The sequence below is a fragment of the Haemaphysalis longicornis genome, unplaced genomic scaffold (assembly GCF_048455015.1).
Source record: "Haemaphysalis longicornis isolate Haplotype H1 unplaced genomic scaffold, Haemaphysalis longicornis Haplotype H1 scaffold_8, whole genome shotgun sequence".
Taxonomy (NCBI): domain Eukaryota; kingdom Metazoa; phylum Arthropoda; class Arachnida; order Ixodida; family Ixodidae; genus Haemaphysalis; species Haemaphysalis longicornis.
In genome coordinates, this window is record NW_027526445.1 from 91,598,688 (window position 1) to 91,622,432 (window position 23,745).

Sequence of the window (23,745 nt, forward strand, 5' to 3'; positions counted from 1 at the left end):
TGCTAGAGACGTTTGTTTGAGCAAGGTAGTATTCACCAGACCAACTAGATGCGAAATGCACTGATATTTCGCTAGACAGGGGGGGGGGGGTGAGGAGGAGGACGCTCAACTATCGTTGTTTACAAATGCGGAGCGAAATCAACAAATGAACGTTTTAGTAACCACACACACACGCTGCGTGTTCCCTTTTCGTTTGTTTTTCGCCTTCCGAACGGCTGATAACTCGGCGGACGCATTTTTTGAAAAATACAGGGAGTTCACAAGCGATACGAGGTGTCGTTGGAAGAGTTGATTGATTGATTGCAGCGTTTAATGCGCCGACGCAACGGAGACGATGAGGCACGCCGTTGTGGACGTCTCCGGATTAATTTTGTTTTGACCACCTGGAGATCCTTAACGTGCGCCGAAATCTCGTACACACGGGCTCGTTGGAAGAGTGTCGTATCTGATAAGGGTCTCTGATTTCGGTTTATGCTAGATTCTGCAGTCTCCTTGTGTCATATGACGATGTTTGGAAGAAGGGTTTGGTCACGGACGCGGATTACTTTATAAGCCCACCTTCGCGTTTCTCGTGGAGGATAAATGTAACAGATGAATCTTTGCGAGCGCTCACCTCGGGGCAAGACGACACAGCATTAAATTTGTCGTCGTGTGCTGACTCCGGAGCGTAATTTTGCATTATCCATCGTACTTCTTTGGTACAATGTTTGTGAAATTTATGCCGCATTGGCTTGTTCATGGTACTGATCAATATCTGATATGTGATATTGGCAGGCGTAACTTGCGTGCTGTCAGGTATGAGTGCTCCGCTGGATTTTGTAAGTGCACAAAGTCGATTTACATCATAGTGCGTATGGCCGCAACATGACCATCGGAGGAAACACTGCTTACGCAGACACTGCCACTAAATTTCAGGGTAGCGGAATTGCAATCAGCTGCATGCAAATTCTGGCTTCGGGACGCCGGCCTGTGACACACGCCCGGCGCTAAGATCGTGTCATAAACGTTTATACTGTCGTGAACACACCACGTACGCTTGCAAACAGAGTGCCTGCTCCTCGTTATTCGGTATTTAGAACGCGGACAAACGGTAAATCGCTCTCTTGAACGAGCCCCAAAAGCAACGGCGACAGGGGGGAGCGGGCCGGGGACTCCCGCGCCTGCTTTCGAAACGGGCCGCTAGGGGGATTTCAGTGGCGCCCCTACAGGCCGCGCTCGAGGCGTATAGGCGTTGGAAAACTAGTGTCGCGGTGTGTTTTTTTGTTACGTATTCTTGACCACAGAGATGCAACTTTCTAGCGCGAGGCGTTACAAAACGAACGTCCCGGTTTGTGTATTCTTCTATTACGCGGTACGTTCGAGCTCGAGGCCTTGGAAAACGAGTGTCCCAGCGCTTTATTACCCTGACTACATGACACGACGCCGACTACTGGAAAAGCCGACAGCCCGAGACTTCATGTGGCTTCGCCCGTAAAAATACCTGGCCATTTCCACTAACATGAAACCTGGGGAGGGGCGACGCACGCCGTGGTCACCGGTGTTTCCACTGAACAATTGCTGCTAGTCGGCAAGCATCCATCACAGAAAAGAGCGGCTTTGGAGCAAACACATGCCGTTGCCTTGCCGCTCTCTTCCCCACGGTGCGCGCTGACTTAGTGTGGAGAAGCGCCCGAGGGAGGAGCAATCGCGCGCATACTGAGGCGGTTGAATAGCCCTCCTGTGTTGAACCGGATTTAATTATTTAAATGAGAGACAGACTGGCCGCAAGCTGTCTTCGTGTCACATGTCGCAGCATGCCAAGGAGTGTGCTTTACAGCAAAAAAAACCTGGTCTTTGAAGCCAATTTCGAGACGGCATTTAACATTTTTCTGTTATTAGCACATTTAATTCCGGATGATTGTTATATTATAGGTTACTTTAATTCCTGTTAGTTTATGTTTACCTGGTTTTACCCATAATACCTGTTCTTGAACATCGTTTGACAACCTTATTTACCGCGGTCCGTGACGAAAGGAGACGATGAAGACAGCAGATGCCGACAGCCCCAGCCCCTAAGGGGGTTTCGCCCTAAAAGCTATATGACCTGGCAGGTCCTGCTGTTCAACTCGACCCTTGTTGTCCAACTATGGCTAACAACCTGGGTGTTCCGAACAAATAAATACCGCAGATTCATCGACTGAGGAAGCCGAGGAAAACTTCAAAAGCCGTTTTAAATCGACGTTATTTCATGCAATCTCCTGGCAAGTTTTTCAATATATGGACACCGCACCGCAGCTGTCATGGTAGCACAGAATCCACCGTATGATGCAAGCGTGACATTTCTGCATGCATAAAGTTGAAGGTAGTGATTGCGCGTCTTTGGTTCGTTTGAATCCCACCGTAGATACGACACATGGTATGGGGGCAAATGCGCTTACTTTGCAAACTGTTCAATTGGAGTGGCGCTGTTCTGAGCTCCACCTTTGTATAATAATGTCTCTTGGGTCATCGCTGTCTGCGATGCGACTTCTGGTATGCACTGCATGATTAAAAATGAGTGCTTGGTGTTCTACGAGTTAATCGAATTGTAATACAACAATGGGTGCAATGTGGTTACGGAAGTTTTGCAACTTTTTAACTGTTGAAGATGAGTGTGCTGTCGTCATTTCCCGCTGCTGGAATCCTTCTAGGTGTTGAACGCCATTGGTTTCCAACAATTCTTGATGTGGCCGTTAAGGTATTTATGAAGCGTTGGAAGCTGAGAGAGAATGTAGGTTCGACATAACGCCGTCCTTTGTCGGCGCTAAGTAGAATATGTATTCTCAAGGGTACTGTTGCTAATGTGCCCTATTACACGTTTTGAAACAACTGCCTATATTTTATTCTTCATAGCGACAAACAAGAACCGCGTATCGAAAATTGTGTTTTTTTTCATTACGTCTGATCTCATACGGCCGTAAGGGTGCTATTGTAAGTTTCTTTGGAAACTAGTGGCAAGGTGACGATACTTACTTGCTGTTGCCCGGCATGTAGTCATGCGAGTAGTTTTCGCTCTAGACTTTTTGGTGCTTTGAAATTTTGCTAGGAGACACGCCGAAAGCCAGTCGGTGGAATGAACAAACCTTTGACTAGAAAACGGCTATTAGTATAGACTACTGCAACCTGCACTGTGTACCGAGGAAACTATCTTACAGAGAGCAAACACGCATCCTTAGAACCTACGCTTGTTGAAGACGTAACACATCTTTTTTAAAACAAAGCTTTACTAAAATAGGGAAGCCGAGTTTGGCAGTCCCCAGAAATTTGACTTTCATTTGACCGGTGCTGCACCGTAGACTTTCAACACATCACGTGACTCGGCAAGGCGAGCTGTGCTGCAGTCGCTGCTTGCGCTCGCTGGCTCTGCCTCCGCGGGCTTGCGCGTGCACTCTCCGTCACTCGGTTGCCGCCTGACATCATGACTCACAGTGCGCCTGTGCCACAGGAGCCCCGCGCTCGCCTGGTCAGTTAGAGGTTTGCCACGGATGAGAGCGAGGCCGGGCCCTTTTCTCTGATCTCTGCGCGGGAGTGGGAGGCTTCGAGTTGTAGTCACCAAGTGGCGTCTGACCACCCCGCGGCTATCGCCGGATGAGCTGCTTCCCTGGAGAAGGTCCGGAATTCGAAGCACGGGAAGCTAGAGTCGGGGACTAAGGAAGATTGAGCCGTTCGGCTCAAGAAATGCTCGAAGGGGGACCACAACCGTAGACAAAGGCAGACCCAGGGCAACCACGATTTCAAAAGGCGAAACTAAGATTTCGCTTTGCACATCCATGGTTAGCAGAGCTGAAACAGCCATTTTTGTTAACACAGCTATTCCTACTTTCATATTGCTGTCCCACATTTCTAGCCGGTGTACCACACCACGCCCCTCTACAACGTGCTAGATCTACGCAGTTTTCGGCGTCTTTCAGTGAAAACTGTAATCATCTTCGGAGTTTTAGTTCAAAAGGACGTAGAATGGGGCTAGTTGGTGAGGCTTCATACTGAATTGCGCTAAGTATACACACGAATAGGACTCTAACCGGACTGGGACGAGGCGCCTGGCCCCACTCCTGTTAACTTCCTATTCGTGTGAATACTTACCGCAATTCAGTATGAATCGGAGTTTTATACTATGATGTTCCAAAGTGACCATAACACGCACCGTAATACAGACAAATTACTTAGACCAACCGGAATATTTATTGTGCGCGTAAGACTCTGCCGATGGCGGAATCGTTTTGCTCACAAAACACAAAAGACAAGCACAAAACCATCAAATTATGTCTCCGCTTGCTGAACAACGGCAACCTTGTGCAAATAACTGAGCAGGAAGAGCGGATACCACTCTAATACACGGCATTCAAGTCAGTGAGAAGCATAAGTCAGTGGAGAGCACAAGTCAGGGAAGAGCGCTGTTTGGGCTTCCGCGCCATCGCCCCTGCGGATCAATACGTAAAGTGCTCCACTCAGTATTCTGCAGAGCGGACAGAAGTGTTCTCGTCGATGCGCATGTTAACATGCCCACACTGCACTCTGGAGAACGTCACCTTTAAAGTTGGCCATTGGGTACATCGCAGGGAGATTTGGCGCATCTTTGAAGGCTTCCTTCAAGAATCGACACTCGCGGATTAATGAGCAAAGAGGCATATGTTTACGCACGGGGTGCCGCTGGGGTGGACAAATTGCCGCGATATTGCCGGCATATCATGCAAGGCTTGCACCACGTGATTTAATTACGTCAGCGCCACCAAAACTACCCTACAAAAAATGATTACTGAGGTGAGTATATGTACAAATATGAGCCGGAACGAATTTATTGTCATCCCTCAAATTTTGGCATTTTTTACAACTGATGCTGGTGTATCTAACACGTGAGTTATCTGGCACTTGAACAGCCACTGTACAGTAGCATCGTTTCAAGGTATTCGAAGTTTTGGATAAGAAAACAAAAGTCGTGAATGTAAACAGTTCAGAAGTGTCTGTAGAGACGTGAGCGGGTGAGGTGCGGATGTAGTCATGTATAATAGCGACAAGGACAAAACCTTCAGGTGTAAACTCAACATTAAAGCATGGAATCTCTCGATCACCATATCTTTTTTCTTTGAGTATCTATTAATAGTAAGCCATCCATTTACAAAATACCATTGTCTCATCATGTTTCACATTTCTTAGTACTCAAACCTCGTCATGAAACGACGTGATAGGAATCCCCATGATTTCAAGCATGAAAAAATAAAGAAATGTATAATAATGTTTGCGACCGCTCTCCGGAACGTGGAATATATTTTCCCACGCCAAAAACAGCAACACCATGGCGAACCATTTGAACTATCGTAAGTTGGTCATTGATCAAGTCTTTTTATTTGTCAAGTCTCTATTCTACACTTGCATAAAGCGAATCTCTTCTGTAGCATGAAGGAATATTAGAAGCTGCTACACAGGTTCTTTTAAAGCGAAAGATGTATTACACCCTCTCCCGCAAGTTGAATCACCGAGTGGAGATGAACCTTGAAGTGCCTCAGCGCAAGCCTGGTGGGTGTGACTTCAGGCCATGTGATCCCCTCTGCAGAGGCGCCGCAGCTGCGCTTGCTCGGAGCCGCTCCACGGTGGAAGCACATGCATATTTGTTGTTTCACGCATAGGTGCCGACTAATGCAGCGGGAGGGGGGGCCTCAGGTATTGCTCTTGGGGGCAGATCGCCCCCCCACCCCAGAAATTTTCGCTTGTGGTAGCTATGCCGACAGGTAATAAAATTTTCCATTTTGGCCGTAGTATTGGTAACAAAAGAAGTTACATCCATAAGTAATGAATGAAACCTTTGGAAGAGGGAGAATTTACCACTCACCCAATGCTTGTCCGTGTTTTCTGTATATTTTCGTGAGGGCGACGTTATGAACGACGTCTTTGTAGTGCAGCACCGTTTCCGTCTTCACCGTGCAGCCGGTAGCCTCCGCTGCCGATCTTAAGCATCCCTCGACTCTAGTGACCAACTCGTCCAGGTCCTGGGCTGTTGCCCCTCGAATTTGGTACACCAGTTTGCTTGTCTCGGGAATAATGTTGGGGTAGGTTCCGCCTTCCACGATTATACCTGCGATGATACGAAATGGAGACAAGTATACATCTCATTATCAAAAACAATACACAGTGCCTGTGTCCCAGAAGTGTCCCAGTGTCCCAGAAGTGCTGTGTCTGTTTCGCTGAGAGGAAAATGTGGTCGCCAGTTAAACAGAAATTTAAAGGGTCCAGAGAAATTATTGTTACACGAATAGCAGGCAAGGCGAACCAAACCTTTTGTGTGCCTTGATTAAAACACAGTACAGAGTTAATGACTCAATACTGGTCGAAAAAGGATACAAGAAAGAAAGGCTTCTTAGAAGTTACATAAATGTATTCAGAAAAGCGTCCAGAAATTTCGGAGGTGGGTGTGCCACGCACGAGAAATGTTGTGACCACATTTATTACAGCTGCATCTGGCTAATTTGTCGTATTTTATAACTGGGCCCGACAAAGTACAAGCACATTGTGACTGAACAAGGCTCTAGGCTTGATTTTGCAGCATTTTATGGCGTTTGTAGGTAAAGAAATTTGTCTCTTCCCGCACAGAACAGCAAGACGGAAGCATGGCAGCGCCCCTATTCCAAAAGCTTTCCTGCAGTACGTTTAAATTTTAGTAGCACCACGTTTCATTCAACTAAATACCACTCTTGTTATAGCTCTATACATACGAGATTCTGCGATTAATGTTGACACGCGGAGATTTTCTGGCGGAATTCTATATGATACTACACATTTCATCATTGAGCTCTCAGAAAGAAACAATACTTTCGATAACAACGAAGTATAATCACCTGCGCCAGTTGCAGTCAATGCAAAGTTCATAGACTGGCATTTCACCCAGTAATAATTACGCGGGTAATCTTTCGTTTGCTTAAACATGCCTCCCATCTTCAAACAGAAAACGTCAAAATAAAAAGATTCCCAATCTAGTGCCGTCTAGAATTCCAATAGACAACGGAAATATGTGGATCTAGGAACAGGTGCAGACCGAAAGGGGTGCTTCACTTATCGTGAAATATTTACCATAATCACGTTTTCGCCATTAGTGGCACATGAGGCGCGGGCTACACATCGTAGCAGAAATGTTAGTAAAATTGAGCTGACCCAGTTACCCCTGTAAAGAAATGTATACACAGAGAAACATATAATAAGCGCCTCCCAAATTACATTACTTTATTATGTTCTGGAGAAAACAAAATGAGGACTGTTTGGCACGGCCTTACTGATAACAGTGGTGCCTTCTGCACTTTCCTACGGCATTCCCTACGGACGAGTGTTTACGGACGAGTGTTTACACGAGAATGAAGCAGTTATACCAGAATTTGACGGTTATGTAGAGCTCTCAAACTGAGAAGTGGTGAATACAACCGAGGAGCCAAGCGAGTGATGAAACTGTTGGTATGTTATGTTGACCTTGCGCAAACTGGAGGGGGGGGGCAGCAAGGCAGTCAGAATAAAAATTTCAGGAAAAGAGCCTTATAGATGCGACTGTATTAAACGGAAAACGGGTTGGCGATCGCTCAGAGAAGGGATGAGGTTGGAACGGGAGTACTGGCTGTGCAATAAGTCCCAAATTTTTCCCTAGTAAATAAATTCGGTTGACATGTTACATAGGATAGCCACAACACGTGCAAGCACTCTTTCACATCCTATATAAACCGGCCAAAGACATTGGAGGTGTGGTTTAGCGGACGTGTTCGGTGGCGCGAAAATTTTGCTCCCCTTCGATTCACATGGCCGGCCAATGTTGAAGAATGGTTGGCGATAAAGGTAAAATATTTGGACTTGAATCAAATCTAGGAAGGTGTTTGATAGTTGTCAACCTTGTTTAGCAACGAGCTAATATTAGGCTTATTTGACAAAGAACGTCAGTACATAACTAGTTTAGGGTAAGACTGTTTCTGTGCTGTAGCACCTGTCCGTGTCGTCTTTCTTCTGTGGCGTTTCTTAATGCTACTAATCATGTTTATAAACTGTTGTTCGCATGGTTATTGTAATTAAAAGTGCATGTGTGCTCGATTTTTTAGAGCAAGTAAGTGCGCTGTGAACCATGTTATTACCACAGTATGCATGAAAGGCTGGCGCTCAAACCACGCGCTTCGATCTAGCGCGCGAGTCTCGACAGGGCCAACACATGAAGCGCCAGCAGAAAGATGCGACTATTTGAACTCGGCAACACTTCAATTAATCTACCGAGACACGAGGGGAAAGGCGTGAGAGGTAGGAGGATTGGACAGGAGATGTAGTTACATGGCGGGGGCGAGGAAAGACGTGTCTGTCAAAGACATTTGCAGTGACGCGACCAGATGCGTGATCCCCTTCCTCGTAAAACAATCGAGAGCACAGGACATGCTTGGGACCTTTTATTCTATGGGTGGGCCCAATCACCAACGCAGCATTGGGCACGAACATAGATCTCTACGAAGCATGACACCGAAATCACGCGACGTTCACGCCCAGTGGTGCAAAACATTTGCATGTACATCAGTTCAATTGCCGGTGACGCGGCAAAGCAGCCACATTTTCAATAAGGATCAAAACGCCCAGGTTATACTAAGAGTACACAGCAATAACCACGCGGTTTCCAGGGCAAACTCTTGTTGGGCACTTGCATTGTCCCCGGAAAATACATTTGAAGACCGAAAGTCTTCTGCTACTACAGCAATGTAACGCCCTCTCGTCTGTCCCCTCACCCCTCTTGTTCGTCATTTTCTCGCTGTGTTTTCTTACAAAATATTCAATAAAGAGGCGTCATCAATTCATTCACATTTGCCACCCTTTCGCGGCTCTTGCGCCGTCAGTTGGGAACTTTTCTTTTGTTTGGGCTTCGTGCAGGTAGAGCTAGGTCTCGCGCACTTTTGTTTCAGTGTTTTCTTCTATCTCGGTTGTGTTCGGCACCGTTTTCATCTCTCTGTGTCTTCTTCGGTTTTCATCAGTGCTACAAATCAAGCAGGTATCAGTAGTCAAGCGAATGGTGGTACATTGCTATCTAAGTAAATTACCTATCAAGTTGCTGTGGTTCCCCTCGCTCAGAAAATTGCCGGCACATAGATCATAAGTTTCAGCATCTTGGAACACTATTACTTAGGTATGGGTCTTTTGAATCCGGTTTCTTTCAAATTGTTTGGGGCTCTGCTGATGAAGAAAAAATACAGAGACAGACAGGCAGACAGACAGACAGAACGACAGACAGACAGACAGACAGAACGACAGACAGACAGACAGACAGACAGACAGACAGACAGACAGACAGACAGAGAGAGAGAGAGAGAGAGAGAGAGAGAGAGAGAGAGAGAGAGAGAGAGAGAGAGAGAGAGAGAGAGAGAGAGAGAGAGAGGCTAAATTTAAAGCCTTCGTGTACAAGGAAAACTCCGTCTTTAAATCTCCCCAATGAAGTGGGAACTGTGAGACGAAATGCCTGGATGACCGGGTATGCAATAACTTACCGTAGGGAATTTACTATCGCTGAAGAAGCGTGGGTAGGGCGCTGCCTTTCCGAGATATTCTTTTCAGTAGGACTGCGATTCGGTTAAACTTACCTTCTATCTAAATGCAATGCTGTTGCGTGCGTTTTTTTCTTCGTTCGTTCCTCACACCAACGCCGCCTGTATTAACATTGCCTGACGCGTCGCGCGCTTTTCAATGGGAAGGGTAGAGACGCTTAGTTCAGGCACTGATCCGCTATGTGGCGCGTGCCGGCGGACATCTCGCCTTACGCCACTGCTCGCGAGTCGCGAACGCTGCACCCACTTCTACGACGTGTGTCTGTCAGCTTGCCTGTTGGGCTTCAAGGGCCGTTTCGCTTACATCTTAGGCGCGACGGGGCGCTAGTTCTGTGGCGCACTGGAGATCTCGTTCAACGTGTCGCTCGATTCGTACTTGCTGCATTTTTTCAAAGATAAAGACGGAGGCGGACTGAAATAGTGCAAGAACATACTGATTGTAGGGAAGACATATATCTAACAGAAAAACGATATTTTCGGCTGGGGCAGCCATTATTTTACTGATATTTTTCTTTGTGGAGTATTTAGAGAAGAAAAACTTGCGTGAACGTTTTTTGTTCAGGCGCTGACTTCTACGATTACTTTCCAATAATATAACGTGCTTGTAAAATTCAGAAAATTCTAGGAAACAAAAGGATAAACAGCTGGGATACCGCCACGCTGTCCGGGCACTTCTGCAGTGCAGTCCTCAATTTTAGAAGTGCGTACCGATGCGGAATGTGAACAGCGGGGTCAAAACAATACTTAAATGTGGAGGAGGTAGAGTTGGGATGCCCCACTCAGAAAATTTCAGGGCCTGTGATCCGAGTAGATAAGCGCGCAAAGCCGGCATCAGCCTGCGGCAGCGCAAGAGATTTTCCTTCGTGACAAAGGAAGTTTTATCAGTGACAGACCAAGACAGACAGGCATGGTGAAAAACAAGAAGGCGTAGGAGCTCCGCCTCGGGAACGCTAAACAAGCATTCCACTATTTTGCATAGTTTCCGAGAAGCGGCGCTGGCTGGCAGACACGAAAGCACGCTGGAAGGCTACGGAGCGGGCAAGGGTAGGAGAGAGCAACAGGAGAGTGGCTGTTTTGCCATTTTTCGCTCACGCGTTAGGCAATGTTTATACAGGTGGTGTTGCTCACACCGTAAGCATTTAGCATCACAAACCGAAGTACATTTACTGACGAAAAGAGAGCCCACTCAAAAATACTTTTTTTTTTCACCGATATGGCTAGCTTTAAATTGAGCCTGCTATATTTTTTACACTTACAGGCGTATTAGAGTAAAGGGAGTAACACAAATGACGTCTAGTGCTTTGTTTTGAGAGGCGCAAGTGTGCGTAATGCACTGGAACAAACAACCAATAAAACGAACCATGAATTCGGCACGTCGGCTTTATCTGCTGTCGAAGCAACGACACGTTGACGTATGAAGCCACGGCCGCATCCAAGGCGTTCACGCCGTGCCAGGGAGAAGCAGCTGCATGCGTGCCTTTTCCGTTGAATTCAACTTTGATCTGCAACAGGAAACAAACAGGCACGTGATCAATAGGGAGGCCTACGTGCCACATGATCTTCTCGCTATAAACATAGGGGCAGTGTCACTTATGTTTTGGAGACCACTTTATATAGTTTATTTGATGCTTTCTTAGCCAAAAATTAACGCAGTTCCACCCAACACCAAGGCTTTCAAGTGCGCAGCAGTGATTATCTAAAGCGGCTGTGTGGCTTTTTCTAGACTAGTTTCATTATGAACCGGCGTTCCTACCAGAAGTAGTCAATAGTATACCCGCCCACGCCCAATTTTTTAACAATATCACGGGAGCGTCGACCGTTCGTTCGATCAGCGCCGTATGATGGAGCGATACGACAAACGCGGCGAAGTAGCCGCATGCTCATTAAGCAAAGACCGTTGCTGTCGTCGTCCGCAAAGCTGCTCCAAGAACAGACAGACACCCCCGATTTTTTAAAGCAAAGCTTTTAAATGCGAATGCATTTATTAGTCGGGGGTTGTCTTGCGTCCATCGAGCGGCGTGCGCCCGCAGGTGTTGGCCGGCGTGCGCCTGCATTCCTCGTAGTTCTGCCTTCGTCGTCGTCGTCGTCGTAAATGCGAATGCATTTCTTAGTCGGGGGTTGTCGTGCTCCGTCGGCGTGCGCCCGCAGGTGTTATCTCTCCGAGCTCCTCCTCACCCCTAGCAACAGCTGTGGCGCGCCTAGCAACCGGAGCAGGTGGTAGCTCGGGCGGGAGTAGCGGAGGGCAAGGGGAGAGGAGCAGCGCGCTCGGGCGTGTGAGGGCGCTCGCATCGCGGAGCTCGGCGGGAGAGAGAGCTCGCGCGTGGGGCGGGCGTGTTGCGCGGGTCTCTCTCTCCTGTCCGCGTACCCTCTCTCCGCTCGCTGCGCTCGAAAAATGTATATAAATGCAGTGGAGCGCACGCCTCTCTCCGTTACTGCTTGCCGCAGCGCACTCATCGGTGCACCCAATGCATTCGCATTTCTGCACGATCCCCTTCGAGGAGGCGGGGGGAGTTTGTTTTACCTCTACCCCCCAAGGGTTCTTTCGCGACCGTTGGTGTCACCAGAAAACTCCATAGAACAAATAAAAGAATTTACTGGCACCGCCGGGAATTGAACCTGGAAGTAACAGACGAACAAAGCGAGAACCCGTTGTCTTACCGATTTAGCTACGAACCCACGCGAAGACAGGTGGTGTACTCACGAAGCACATCTACGGGTTTACCCCTGCGTTCTCCCTGAATGCCACGTGAAAGCGTCACGCGACCACTCACGCCCATCTAGCGGCCCTGTGCCCACCTTGCTCATATGCTAGGAGTTACAATTATTAAAGCAAGCTCACACCAGTGCATAGTATCTCACTTCTAGTACGCCACGTGCTAGAGCCTGTGGCCTCCAGTGTTCACGAAAAAAGTCACAGCTCCTTGTCGTCCGCCCTCACGCCAAATCAAGAAATACATTCACATACTCCTTGATGGCCAGGCATCACTCCAAGTACCAGCGTCAACATGCTGGGCCTACATCTCGAGGCTAGTACCAAGAGTGACGTCTCCTTGCAGCGCCTCAAAAACAGCATTAATCAAACAACACACATGATCAGGCAAGGTGCCACCAAGAAGCGAGGCCAGAAGTAATCCGGTACCTTTCGATTATTTGAAGCTTTTGTCCTCTCGAGAGTCACTTACGTCAACCCTCTGTCTTCTTCTCAACAAGGAATACATAGAGATGCTTTAGATATGATTAGAAAGGCGGTCGAGATGGGCATTGGTCTTCTCATGACTGCGTCCACACAGAGGCGCTTAGCACGGGGCTCCACAACACGGTGGAAGAGCTGATAGAAGGCCATCTTCCTAACCAGAAGGTCCGACTGAGAACTGCGTTGGGTAACCGCATGCTTCACCAGATTGGCTGGGCAGCCCAGACACTTCGCTTGACGTACACCTAGACTCTTGGCGACTAAAACTAAAGATGCTACGTTTGCATAGAAATATGAACCCCTCACATGACGAGAGTCACCGAAAAGCACGGGCTCAAGCGCTAAACACCACCCTCGGTGGAGATGATGCAGTTATCTACACAGACGCCTCCAAACATCGAGGGCAGCAATACGCCATCATCGTGGCTACCTCCAGAACCAACCTCCTTGCGTCTACCTCGCTTAGGACCCAAGGAATGACGGCAGCAGAAGAGGCAGCCATCACCCTGGCTCTCACTCAACTAGGGGTTCGGAGGATAGTCACCGATTCCCAGCAAGCCTACTCGAATTACCAGTCAGGTTGGCTGTCATCACCTGCACAGCGCGTGCTAAAAAACCACTCCCCAAACGGTTCCATTCAGCTCAACTGGACACCCCCTCACGCTTCAATAGAGCGAAACAAATACGCCCACCCAACAAGCCTGCGCTTTTACTTCCCGTGCTATGGAGCTGCACGAGGACAGTCACCCGCTTGTCACGTTCATGGAGATAACCCAGCATTATCGCCTTCTGAGACAGACCGTACCTTCGTCTTACCCTGACGCTTCCAAAGAACAACAAACTACCCTACGGCTCATACAATCCGGGCTCCTTCCAACAGTTTACGTGTCTTCACTTAATGCATCCGAATCGCTACGACGCTGAATGTAAATTTTGCTCAGAAGTAGTAACACTCCACCCCGTAATCGGGGTGTTCGACTTTAGCCCTGAGCACGTTCCTCTCCTTCCGTCAACTACCCAACATGAGCAATGGGAGATGCTGTTGTCCAGGTCCTCTCAACCTACCCAGTTTCAGCGGGTGGACAAAACACAGGCCACGCGGTCTGCATATGGGAAGTATTTCTTCCTCCTTGTGCTCCTTCTCTGCCGCAAATCTCGTCGCCTCTGTCCGCGGCGCAGAGACGGAGAAGTCAGATCGTCTAACGCCGGGTTGGAGCTTTAATTTCATAAAAATTTTCCACTCTTGTGCTATACCAATACAAATCAACCAAACACCGTTCATGCATCATGCATTGATTTAACCTTACCAAGAATATCTATTTGAAGTAATAAATGGTGTGGTTAAGTGCAATTCACTTTTCTCTGGTTTTACTATTTCTAGAGCGATGTGAGTGAATTTAAGTGACGTCGCATGGGAAATCGTTATGGGTGCCGTTTACAGCTTTGCTTTCGAACCAGATTCACGGGGTGGATTGGCGCGATTTTTTTTTATTTTGCTGATCACACTGCCCTCCAACCAGCCGTGGTACGAAGAGGGCAAGTGAAAGCAATTGGTAACAGCACTGCGGGGTGGCTGTGTACTCTTGGAACAGCTTAGCAGGCGACGGCCTTCACCTAAAGCGCATGCGTCTACTCTCGCTGAGTTTGTCGTATCGCCCCATCATACGGCGCTGATCGACCGAACGGTTGACGCTCTTGTGATATTGGTTAAAATTGGGTGGCTGTACAAGCCGCAGCCACTCAATAACATGTAAAGAGCAAATGAAACGAATTTTAATTATTCTGGGGTAATTAATCCGTTAACTCGCAATCTTCTGCTTGTTTTCCATTACTGCGCACTCATTTCTGGCCTACCAACGGCAGCCCTAACGGCAACGGCGGAGCGCAAAGATCATCCCCTACACTTTGCATACGATGACGAGTTCCTCTGTGGTGCGATGGGTTTGACGTCAATTTTGTAACGGGAAGGACCCAGTCAACCCCGGCCAGGTTAAGCTGGGATCTTTTTGAAGCCTCTGGTTGAGTGCGTGATGCCCCGTAACTGCGGTGGCTAGACATCAGGACTAGCTACGGCAAAGAGCCATAGGCCTAAAGTGCTCCGCACTTGAAAGCACGCATGCATTTCACATGCGTTGCCGTGCATCGCTAAAGTACAAAAAGCTATTTGCGCTCCTTTTACAGTGTGTCATGCAAGTTGTACGGTTCCGAATTATAATCTTTTGCAGAGGGTGTTTTGGGTATTTGTTCGGGCGCAACAACACGAGTTATTTGTAAAGTACATTACAGTGGATGAGAAATTGAAGTGTCGCTTTCACAAACACCATTTCTGGCCTTGCGAAAACGTTATATTTGCACTGTTTTACATACCGCGAAATTTGACACACGGCCACATCTGCACGAATAAGTGAACTCAAACGGAACACACGGCCACAATTGCCATGGGTAAGTAAACGGAAACGGTACACTTCGCAATGAAATTCAAAATAAATTTTTTGACAACTGCTGCCAAAAGTAAAAGTAGAATTGTTCAAAAAATTTGTTTATAATCGTGGCCAAAATAGGGCGTGGTTTTCTTAACACACGCCTGAACCACTTATTAAAGTGGTTCCCGAAAACGGACAGAATAAGGTGATAGGGCAGAAAAAAATAAAACATTCGTTGTCTCAGAAGCGCACATATCACCCAAGTATGTCGCCTGCTTTACTAATAGGTGTTTCTTCGGCTGCGACTACTGCCGAAAGTCACACTACCGTGTCTCTCAAGACTGAATTTTTATAAGCCGATGTTATATCCGTCCCTTGATTTCCCTGCATGTGGGGCGAAAGATGCCACCACACATCTCACATTCGCATGCGCTGAAGATCTCTTTTCAACTTTATTTCATTTTCCTTCTAAAGAACAAAGTAGAACAGATGCTTGGATAGGAACAAAAATCTACAGCAAAGTACCTTCTTGCGGTTCCTGTACATTTCTTGACACCGAGGATGATACGCAAAGCTTAAAATGAACAAGTGAACGTCAGAAAATGGGTAAGATGTGATGTACATTAACGAAAAGAAAAGAACGCATTCAGGTACAAAATGTACATATTTCACATATAGAGTAAAGGTGTTCACACTGGAAAATGCGTAAATAGCGGTACTCGCTAAAGTTATAAGGGTTATGTATGAATGAAATGCTTTCCCTAACATAAATCGAGTAATTAAACTACACTATATACGAATATCGAACAAAAGACACCAAATAACAATGCAGTTAGCGGGATATTAAGATTCAAGAAATGTACCTTGATAGCTTTATGTTCAGAATATATTTCTTTAACTCTTTTATATTAATACTGCGCACATAATTTTTCAGCGTTATAGGCGCCCCAAGAACGGGGGGCCTGCAGTGTTCTAGTCTATCGATTCCATGGTCTGTGCGACAATAAAATATTAACCCGACGTCTTTCGCGCAAACTTACAGTGGTGTTTATGAGGTGTCATAAGATTAGAAAGCCTTAAAAAAACTCCTTTTTGGAGCTCAAGCTGTGCTTATATTTCACAAGTTTAAACTGCAGTATGAGCTGTAGGAGAAGCATGTTTAGCGTGTCGAACTGCTCGGCCGTGTGCGCGTCATAAGAAGCATTTGCAATGTGGCGGATCGGATGGCCTTTTCTCGTTATAAAGGAGTGCGTTAGTGTAGCGTTATGATGTGTTTCCCCATACAAGGTTACACTAATTTTTGTGAGGCGGAAACATAGAGTTGTTGGGTAACAATTTACCCTGGGTGGAAGTACCCGTCGAAATTTACATAGGACACCACAGGCCTTGGACTACCCTTTCGCCACATGATCGACTTGTGTGGTGCAGTACATGTGCTGATTAACAATCACTCGCAATGACTTTACCTCCTGCACAACTTCTATGTTTTCTGATCCTATACATACAGTAAGGTTACGACTTAATGGGTTTTGAGCAGGTGTGAACAAAACGTCTTTCGTTTTGGAGGCATTCATTTCCAAGCAATTTATTGAAGTCCACTCTAATATTGCTTGTAATTAAATATTCCTAACGTAGGTTAGCTCGAGAACATTTGCGGACTGAATGAGGCGGGCGGTATCATATACCTACAAGATGCATTTGGCATGTCTATTCATCCTGGTTATATCATTTACGTAAATATTAAGTATTAGAAGCCTCAGAATGCTTCCCTGTGGTATTCCGGATGTTATTTCACATAAGCCTGAACGATTTCCATAAATTATATCACACTGCTTTCCACCTTTTGAGTACGAGAATAAACGCCCAAGTGAAACACCACAGATTCCAATTAGTTCAAGTTTAACAGTTACAATTATGGAAATAACTCTAACAAATTACTTTGAAAAATCAATATCTCTTCAAAGGATTAGATAGTTATTTTCGAAACCGTTAGGAATAAGATATTTGTGGTTAATGACGTCAATTCCCTTGACCTATTGCTGCGAAAACCAAACTGTTTCTGAGAGAGTAAAGAGTGTTTTTGAACGAAAGAGGACACACCTTTGCATATAATTTTTTCTAGAACTTTAGAGATGATAGGTAATACAGATTTTGGGCTGTTAGTGTAAGAAATTATTGTTTCTGGGTTTAAATGTACCCGTTTCTTTGGCATGTTGTACATTTTTTAGGAAACGTACACGTGGAGAAACAACAGTTAAAAATCCACGAAAGTACTGGTTAAAACACAGGGCCCAATTTCTATTTCAACAAGATCACGAGCCCTGCCATTCTTTAGGGATGTGAAATTTGAGTATATTTCCGCGGGACTTGTATGTTTTAGAAATGCCGCGGATTGTTCTGGTTACTGATAACAGTCCCTCACTTGACCTTCAAAAAAAGCGCCACGCAGCTCACAGCTCACTCTCAAAAAGTCTTGTGGATTACCCTTGCAGGGTCCCCGTCCGGCTACGGCTGTCGATCGGCCCACCCACCTAACGAAAATTTCGAGATAAATTCTTCTCTCTGTCAGCTCATCTCTCTTTCCCTCTCTCTATATTGTGACAACGCATATATGGATTAGTCCCTAGTCAAAAGCGTTCGGTTTATGGGACACATCGGCCGCACGTTTAACTAGACATTTGAACATAATACTATCGCGATGCTTTGGAGCTCGATCGTAGGTGGGAGATAGCCCGCACTTTTTTTATTAGAGCTAATTGGCAGCGCTCTCGGGGTAAGCTACCGGCCGCCTTCCTCCTTTCGACCCGCAGCTGGATGCCAGTAATATCACGTGCGTTTAAATGTTTTTATACCATTTCGGGCATCCTTCTTTTGCCTAACACATACTGAGTGCTGGGAGCTTCACTGTGAAACTACAATCTCATGTATGACAGTGTGTTCTGGCGTCTACCTCAGAGCGTTACAATCTCTAGCATATAGCAAAGACAATATTAAAATACAGTTTCGTGCATTGCTGTTATTATACCCGTCGAAAAGCATGAACCTTATTAATTAACACCTAAACTCGCCAAAATAGGGCCTGAGCACTCTTCCAATACCACGTTTTGGCAAATTATCTGTTTCATTTGGTATTACGTATTTTTTATGAAAAGAGCATTTCCAGAAGAACTGGTATCGAGCAACAAACCTGCTGCGTGGCTGTCGTGGCTATTCGAAGGATGTCCTCGAGTACCGGGTGGGCCATCATAGCTACAGTGACATCCGTGAAGGCTCCCTTCTTCAGGAGCATGTCCTTGCCACCGTGGAGTTCCTCGGCGGGAGTTCCCAGCACAACAAGCTGTATAATTGAACGAACCCGGTTTCTTTACCCATGCATCAACCTTTTCATTTTTACCGTGTACGTCTTTCACTACACACTCGAACCACGCAGTTGCCTTAGAGTGGATGAAAACGGTTGCTCGGCACAGTGATACAGGTCATTTTCAAGTTCGTAAAGCCGCCCAAGGCTCTATGAAAACTAGGAAGGGGGGAGGTTGTACATGCACACAATTCTCAACTTACAGTACATAGCAGCAAACCTTCTACCGCTGGAGCAACCTATCTACGTCCTCAAACAACATGTAGGAGGGGGCTGGGTGTCCTGTAATAAAACAACGGTAGCCCCAACGTGCTATATTTTTAGATTTAAAAAAGGCCTTCGACAAGGTACCACATAACAAATTATTAACAGAACCTAAACACCTTCATATTCTGTATGGTTTTGTTTCCTGGATCAGAGCCTGTCTACAAAGCCACCAACAGCTTCTAGAAATTAACACCGAACAATCTCGGTCTCCTGTCACCTCAGGGTTGCCCCAGGGTAATGTTTTAGGACCACTGTTTTTCAGCTTATATAGTAGCAATTTGATTGATTGATTGATTGATTGATTGATTGATCGATTGATTGATTGATTGATTGATTGATTGATTGATTGATTGATTGATTGATTGTCGTGTTTAACGCGCCGACGCAACGCAGGTGACGAGGCGCGCCGTAGTGAAGGGCACCGGATTTATTTTGACCAGCTGGAGACCTTTAACGCCGCCGAAATCTTGTACGCACGCGTGTTTTTGCTTTCCGCCTCCATCAGAAAAGCGGCCGTCACCGCCGGTAATCGAACCGGCGTACTCGTGCTCAGCAGCCCTACGCCTTAGCCACTCAGCGACAGCGGCGCGTGATGTTAACGATTTAGAAACTGTTGTTGACGCTCATGTTCAAATGCGATTGTTCGCGTACGACTGTGTATTGTTTCAAGAAGTCACAGGTACTAATGATCAGATCGAACTAAACAAAATCATTGATAACGTGCGTAAGTGGTGGGTAGAATGGGGAAGGAAATTAAATTTGGATAGAAGGGTATACGTTTGTTTGTGTAAACAAAACCCCCGTGAGCACGTGTTTAGACTAGGACCATCTTCACTCAGGCAGGCTCATAGCTCTTAGTACCTAGGTGTTACACTCACAAACAACTTATCATGGAACTTACACATGGATAATCTTTGGTCATCTGCCTTTCGGCAATTATGCTTCTTAAGATACAAGCTATGATATTCCCCTTCAACCGTTAAGCTCCGTAGTTCGTAACAAAACATTCAAAGACTTCACATGATTCCTCGGAAGGCTATTTGGTTTGTCATTTCGAAACTTTTGTGCGAACGCTCTGCCCATTAAACCTAATGTCAGCTAATAATATTTCTTCCCTTCCGCACCGAAGAAAAGTCCAGCCTTGATTTACTGTCTCTTTTATATAATCGGAAACTTGCCCTTGATCCAACCCCTTTTCTTTTTCCTTTAAAGACAGGACCGACAAGACATCACCAACCAAATGCCCTAACTCCGAACTATGGCAGGACGGACACCTTCAAATTCAAGTTTTTCCCGCGCACTATTCCAGAATAGAACCAGTTAACTGAATCATGTCCTTCCGGTACTGCGTAATTGTGTATTACTTGTTGTGAATGTTTTATGGTATGGCCCTTTTCATTGTATTATGCCCTCCTGTTAAGACCAAAGTGTGGTCCGCCGTATCAAAGAAACTTTCAGAGTGACGTCATTAAGACTAAACCTATTGGCTGCGACCGCACAATGGGCCCAATGAACGTACGATTGCATCTTGCTCGCCTGTCGCACGTTGTGAGTCTCCTCCGACCAGCGTACGATGTAAAACTGGTCGTAATGATCAGTCGCATGCCAATCGCATGCTCTAGTAGTGCATGGGCCTCACCCTTAAACACCAACTACAGTGAAATTTCACCTGTAACAAATGTACTTTGTAGGTGCAGTACGTACCAACAAACCAACTGGGACATCACTGGTAAGCCATGGAATGCATTGTTAATTAGATTGAAATGTTTAAAAAAATTACACCATCTCCCCGAAGGGAACTATGTGGTGACGCAAAGCATGGGGGTTCAGTGTGGGTTCCGTACCGGAGCAGAACCGGCGTAGGCGGTGTACCGGAGCAGACTGAACGCCGCGCAGCGTGCGCACCTGCTTTTATACAGCTGGAGGAGAGGAGAATGGAGGAGAGACGCGCATGCGCAGCGCGGGTGTGGACGGCGCAACAAGAAGGGACATGGCCTCGACCATGAGATGGCTCCTCGAGCGACAGTGTCGCCGGTGTCTTCCTGGGCCGGCACGACACGAGCACGCTTCCTTTTAAGGGCTCCTGGAGCGACAGTGTTGCCGGTGTCTTCCTGATCCGGCACGAGACGAGCCGGGCGGCGAGGAGGAGAGCGGCATTATCACAGCTGGTTAGGGCTCCTGAAGCGACAGTGTGGCTGGTGTCTTCCTCATGTCGGCACGAGACGAGCCGAGCGGCGAGGAGGAGCGGCGAGGAGGATAGCGGCGTTATCACAGCTGGTTAGGATTCCTGGAGCGACCGTGTCGGCGGTGTCTTCCTGGGCCGTCACGAGACGAGCCGAGCGCGAGGAGGAGAGCGGCGTTGTTACAGCTCGCGTGGAAAGGGGGACGACGGGGAGAGGTGCGGACGCCGGACGCCGAGGGACGACGGAGGGTCGAGTAAGAGATGCTTTGCATCTAAAAGCTCCGTCTAAGCCGAGGTTGCACCCGCCGGCGGATCATGCAAACGGTAATGAATTGAAAGTGGAATTGCCAGTATTGCTACCGGTTGTACGCTTTTTACTACGGCCAGCCAGGAGGACCAGTCGAGCTCCGCTTAGAAGCTTCTCCTAGGGCGCCGGCGAACGCAGAGCGTTGCGCGCAAGTTTTCCGCGGGTTTGCGCCGTTCGCCGTGTCCGGCTGCTCGCTCGCAGACTGCAGAGTCCGGAACGTCGCTTCCGCTTGGCCGTAGTGACCGCGCTCTTCTTAATTTCAGTTTCAAAATCTCTTATTCTTGGTGGTCGTTTACAGCGCGGATACGCGTATTTCAGCTCTCTCTCTTCTTTATCTTGCACCCTTTTTAGGCAGACTATACGGAAATAACGTTTTCAAGTGGCTGAAATTTTCAGTGCAGTTGACCCTTAAGTGCGAGGGGACGAACGGGTACTTCTCCAGACGTTCGTTCTTAGCAGACGAACGGTTGCTCCATTCTAATATTCCCCAACAGACGAGCTAGTGGCGGCGCAAAAAAAAGAAACAGGCCACTGGGCGGTAGTGGAACCACTGCCCCGCCCCCTTCCGCTCCTTCCGAAAAGCGTGCCGAATGCGCTACGCGCTTGACCGCCAGGTCAGGTGGAGAAGCGGGAAAAAAACCGGTAGTTAAGTGCAAAAGGATTGGTACTCTGCACTCGCCGTCGTTGCGTGTATTGTTCATGTCCGATTTCCGAGCGATGCAACTGCTTGCAACTTACCTTCTGCTAATTTTTGGGATTATTGCTGAGATACGACTCCAAGTAAAGGCTCACAAGCATAGTTTTTCTTCATAAAAAAATATCAAACAAATCTTTCTTGTCGCGACAGGAGGCTGAGTGGTCTTTCTGTGCACCAGGTTCGGCAAAAATTAACGTACCCAAACCAGTTTCCTAATTTTCGCAACTAATTATAAGTGTCTTCTAAGTGTAATTGTATGTGTGACTGTGTAATGGTGTAATTGTCTGTATGAGAGAAATAATAGGAAAAAATTTGTCGCCATTCCGTTCTGCAAAATTGCATGTATAGCAAACCTGTTGTAAACAACGGCAAATGGTTATGAAGGAGGAGGGTTGAAATCTTTCTCGTCGTGTCGGTGGGCCTATCGCTTGCGCTCGACTTGTGCCAGTAGATAATGGTACAGAGTATCGACACATTTTTCTCCTGTTTATCGCTGCCGAAGCCGTAATCACTGATCAGTTCGAATAATGCGGCATTTGTTTACACTGGGACGGTCTAAAGGCGCCCTCATTTTGGTACACACACGTTTTAGCCAGTGAACTCTGGTGTGCTTACCGTGTCCTCCCTGCTTAGCGGCTCAGCGCGAATGACGTCGTTCACAATTCGAATCAACGGTAACGCGTGTAACAGCATTTTAGCAGCACGTCTTCTTATCCATACTGCGGTTTTCATGATTGTTTTGTGCTTTCAATAAACGAATTCTTAGGCCTATGCTGTATGCCTGATTAGAATAACGCATGCACTCAGAGTCTCAGGTCTTGGTGCTTTTTGCCCACGGACATGCAACCGTTGGAGGGTAGACGCATACAGCTTTGCTGTAAAACGGGGCATATGTTCCTGCGTAGACGAAACGTAGTTCAGCGCTGCTTACTTTTTCAACGTGCGTTGGTAGATGGGTCTGCAAAGTGAAGCCGGGTCTTAGGGCTATTGCAGCATTTTCATTGCTTTTGTTCAAGGCATTTATATTCGCTTATGAACGATAACAGCAATGAGCTTAGCGGTACTGTGCGCTGATGATTTGCCGTTGCTGTTTTTTTTGTTTGTTGGCTCGTGTGGTGTGGTATGAACATGTGTATTCATTGCACTTAGTATTTAGGCATTCCTATTTTTACTAACAGCTGCCTGCCTCAGTGTTTTATGTGTAGGGTGTCCTTCATTTGCCTGTATTATTGCTGGTGAGATTTGCGTGACACGACGTATAAACCTTAACACGAGGCGTTTGCGCATCGCCGCTCCGTGCCAATAGCCGCCTCTTCGCTTAGGCACGGAGCTTCTTTTTTAATTTTTAAAACTAAAATTTGTACTTATGGCACCAAATAAAAATACTGTATCCTAGCGACTACGCTTGCCTGCAAATTATGAAACTGTAAGCAGATATGCGCCAGATCGCATAGCGGAGACGCCACGGAAGGGGGGAGTACCTGTTCAGCAAATGCTGCATTTCCACCTCTCTTTGCCGCCTAGGCCAGCGGGTACGAACACTCACACCGGGAATTTTGGTCAGGGCACATACGCTCCCCAGTTACTCCTCTTGAGGAGCAACAGTCACTCACGAGGACTACGGCTGTATTTACTCGTTTTTCGTCCTTTTAGGGCCGAAGCCCTTTGGGGCTCGGGCTGTCGGCGTCTCCTGTCGTCGTCGTCATGTCATGTCACGATACTAAAACACCGAGAAATTCGCTTCGCATTCCTCACGAT

At 46.9% G+C, this 23,745-nt stretch overlaps 1 protein-coding gene across 1 annotated transcript in view; it reads right to left on the reverse strand.

The window, feature by feature from the left end:
- The window catches only part of LOC144149302 (xaa-Arg dipeptidase-like), a 41,906-nt gene that overhangs the window by 12,748 nt on the left and 5,413 nt on the right, over positions 1-23,745 (reverse strand). Inside the window, exons 3-5 of the mRNA XM_077680872.1 lie at positions 18,364-18,513; positions 10,921-11,062; positions 5,846-6,088 (exon numbers count right to left, since the gene is read on the reverse strand). Coding sequence (XP_077536998.1) covers positions 5,846-6,088; positions 10,921-11,062; positions 18,364-18,513 — 535 coding nt within the window. The remainder of the gene's footprint in view (positions 1-5,845; positions 6,089-10,920; positions 11,063-18,363; positions 18,514-23,745) is intronic.